A 3,708-nucleotide genomic window follows, 5' to 3' on the forward strand; every position below is an offset into this window, starting at 1 on the left:
GTCAAGGTGTACAAAAAATAGTTGCAGAAAATGCAAAATAAGTGGACAAAGGAAGGAAAAAAAAAGGGAGGACAGGAAGGAGGAATAGATCCTGGCCATTATCCACAGGCTGTCGCCTGACTGACCGACTGGGCGTATGCGTAATTTAAGCCGCTTTAAGTCAGGCTCAATTGTTGGAAACGGCGACCCGAAGCGAAATCTGTCCCCTCATCTATTCGAATGGGAGGGACTGGGGGTGGGGGATCCACCCAGTGCCACACCTACACGCACATCTGCTGCTAAGCTGCTGCACGCACATGAAGTACCCAGCAAAAAGTCCTTGAGCACGGCTCACACAAAAAATAAAAGAAAGGCAAATTCAGTGGCGGGGCCAACTCGAACTGGCACTTAAGAGCTTCGATGTCATGTCGACACGGCGGGTGGGATAGCAAAAATGGATAGCAGAAGAACACTGAGAATAACAACGAGCTATCCAGTTAACGGAAATAATATATAGTTATTTCAGAAAAGCCAATATTAAAAATCTAACAGCAAAATGTTCATTACTTTAAGATTCATAAACAATAAGGTAATATTATTAAACTTGTTTATCGATAAACACTAATTATTCGAGATTGAAATTTATTAACTAGTATAATTTGTACAATAAATAATTTATATCTTCTTAACGTTTTAGTTTTAAAAATAAAAACCAAAAAAATAAACTAACGTTTTAAAACGATTTGAAATAAGTTTCAAATTATTGTTAATAATTTCTAAGAAAATGTTTTCAGCAAGGCTACATTTGTGCAACCCAGATTAATTGATTCATAAATATTTCTATAAACTTTCCCTTTTTTTCTTCAGTGCACGGTAGGCAGGGCAAGGCGGGCATCAAGTGTTCATGGCGCCTAAAGTAACTGAAGTCGGCAAATACCGCGAATCGGATGGAACGGGACGAAAATGGATAGGATCTGGATAGCGATAGGAGCGAGGGAAAGGGGAGGAGGAGAACTGAAGGGCAGACGACACCATCTAGAACGGGCGACATGGAGTTAAGTGGCGTAAAGCGTGTACTTAATCGCTTTAAGCATTAGAATTTGAAATTGAATATCATAAAGGATATTCAAAAGTGCGGGCTGCAAACAAACTCGCAAAAAAGGAAAAAAACGCCAACTGAAGAACAAGCAAAGCAGAGCGAAAAAAAATTGTTTAAGTAGAGCACACAGCAAATAGTTGTAAAATTTTCACCGGAGAGAGAGATAGGAATACGGGGGGGGAGAAAGAGAGGGCATGAGTTTTGTTGGGTGTGAGAACATTTTGCAAATAGTTGAGGGTCCGTGTGGAGTTGAAGGAGTTTTGTTGATGTCGAATTGACGACTCGTAAAATTGTTTTAAGGTGCGACATAAACTGTGGATGTCGGCGTTTCCACACGATAAACAATTTGTTGAAAGGAGTAGCTACTTATCGCAATCGAATCAATTTGTTGACTTCGCGCTGAAGCGTCGATAATTTTTGTGTCTGCACACGAACAAGCCCAGCTAAAAACAGTATACATTATCACACAATTTATTGCCACGTCATTAAACAGCAAAACTATTACCGAAAAGATTCAAAACTCAATTTAATAACAGTTGTTACAACCACTAGGAAAATATTTTTGCAGAAAATTTACGTAGCAATTAGCGGAATTATATTACCAAAAATTTCTATTTTATTGATGCAAGCAGATTTCAGAATATTATTACACGAACATAACCACTTCAGCATTCAGCATTTTGCCCACAGACAAAGCTCTAAAATTACAACCGAAAATAATTATGGCAATCTCGAATTTGAATGTTATTAAAGCGTGAAGAACAATGAAAATATTTTCAGCAGCTTGCATTAAAATTTATTGGACAAAAAGTTATAAATCGAAATTCAATGGACGAATGGCAGAGCAAGAAGAATGATTTGTGGAAAATCCAAATGTGTGTCCGCCCGCCCAGATGGCATTAAAAATGCATGACATTTTGACAATTGATGGGCCAAGGAATCGATAACATCAAATATGCATTGCCAAGGGGGCGACTCTGGGGGGCTGCCGTCTGACAATTTGCAATTTGCTTTTATCATCTTAATTTGATTTGAAGGGTGTTTGCAGAGGGAGCCAAATGGGATGGCTGACTTTCAATGGAAAGTCGGTTCGATAATGAAGCGAAGCTGGTTAAATTAGCACAGCATTCAATTATTCAGATCGAATGGAGTAGTCGGGGGGAACAAAGTCTCCTCTTTACTTTTCGTATCCCATATATCAAACACACATTAGTTGCGTAAATATATATGGGGAACCGAAACAAATCGAATATGCTGTCCATTATTATGATAATCGTGCTGCTTTTGGAATCGGCTTGTGGATTTATTATCACAGTGGATGCCCATGAGACGATGTGCTTCTACGACCACGCAAATGTCAGTGATAAGGTTACCATATCCTTTGAGGTGATGGAGGGTGGCTTCAAGGATGTGGGAGTTGAGATTTCGGGACCTGAAGACGATTGGCTTCACCACTCCGAACAGGAAACCTTGGGCAGCTTCACCTTCACGGCCTTGAAGGATGGCCAATACCAACTGTGCTTCAACAACGAGATGTCCACACTGACTCCAAAGGTTCTCATGTTCCAGTTTCACATTGCCAGGGCTCTCGAATACTACTCGGATCCTTCGAATCGCAAGGACGATGTCCTCGAACAGGCGAAGGTTCAGGGAATGGTCAACCAACTATCCGCCGAATTGGGAGCCGTGAAAATCGAGCAGGAGTACATGCACTTCCGATATCGTGGCCATATCCATGTTAGCGACACGGTTCACTTTCGGGTTATAGCTTGGTCTGTCTTTGGACCCATGATGCTCCTCATTACTGCCTTATTGGAGGTGTACTACCTAAGGCACTTCTTCGAGATCAGGAAAGTGGTTTAATTCATGAATCAATAATTAGTAATGCTGATATAGAATCAAAATCAAACCTCTTGTCTGACAGTTTAATTACCTTTGATATGAATAAAAGCAAAACCTAATCGCTGAACTTTTAAAGCTTTGTAATTATAAAAATTATTAAACAAATGTCGCAAAGTGTTTAAGCAATGTAACATATTTATATAATTTAATTAATTATAAAAGATAAATAGTAACAAAATACATTAATAAAAAATAAATTTACAGGACATTGATTTTATGATCACAAACATGAAATAATATTTCGTATTTAACATTTATTTTCTCGGTTTTCCTGTGCTATCCACTTATTTCTAAGCTGCTTGATTAAAGGTAAACAACGAATGAGCATTGAAGGATCTCATCCGGCTGGGCTTTTCCTTGTGGCTTTTCTTTACCCTCAATTTGTTGCATATTTCACGCTTCACAAACCATAAAACTTTGCCACGTTCGGGGGGCTGGCTTAAGTATCCATAAAGTTCACTTCACCTATATAAAGTGTGGCCCCACATTGGATTAGCACTGGAAATTTATGACTTCTGTCCACACATGGCCAATACACCAGTCGAGGCGGAAACTTATCATATTCATTCACAACTTTCTCCCGCTTCTTTTCACTGCTCCTTGGCAAAACAAAGGCAAAGTTTTTGCCTCTTATTTACGACAATGTCGCGTCAAGTTTTTTTCCGCTCCTGTTTTTGTTTTTCTATATACCCATGGCACGGGGTATATATATTGCCCTATAAAGTAGC

General features: G+C 39.2%; 1 protein-coding gene across 1 annotated transcript; it reads left to right on the forward strand.

Moving 5' to 3' along the window:
• The first annotated feature begins 2,241 nt into the window (after positions 1–2,241).
• Positions 2,242–3,047, forward strand: LOC108090937 (transmembrane emp24 domain-containing protein 2). Its single transcript, XM_017189872.2, has one exon. The coding sequence runs from the start codon at positions 2,306–2,308 to the stop codon at positions 2,939–2,941; it is 636 nt and encodes a 211-aa protein (XP_017045361.1). The 5' UTR covers positions 2,242–2,305; the 3' UTR covers positions 2,942–3,047.
• Positions 3,048–3,708: the final 661 nt, after the last annotated feature.

The sequence above is a fragment of the Drosophila ficusphila genome, unplaced genomic scaffold, assembly GCF_018152265.1.
Source record: "Drosophila ficusphila isolate 14025-0441.05 unplaced genomic scaffold, ASM1815226v1 contig_414, whole genome shotgun sequence".
Taxonomy (NCBI): domain Eukaryota; kingdom Metazoa; phylum Arthropoda; class Insecta; order Diptera; family Drosophilidae; genus Drosophila; species Drosophila ficusphila.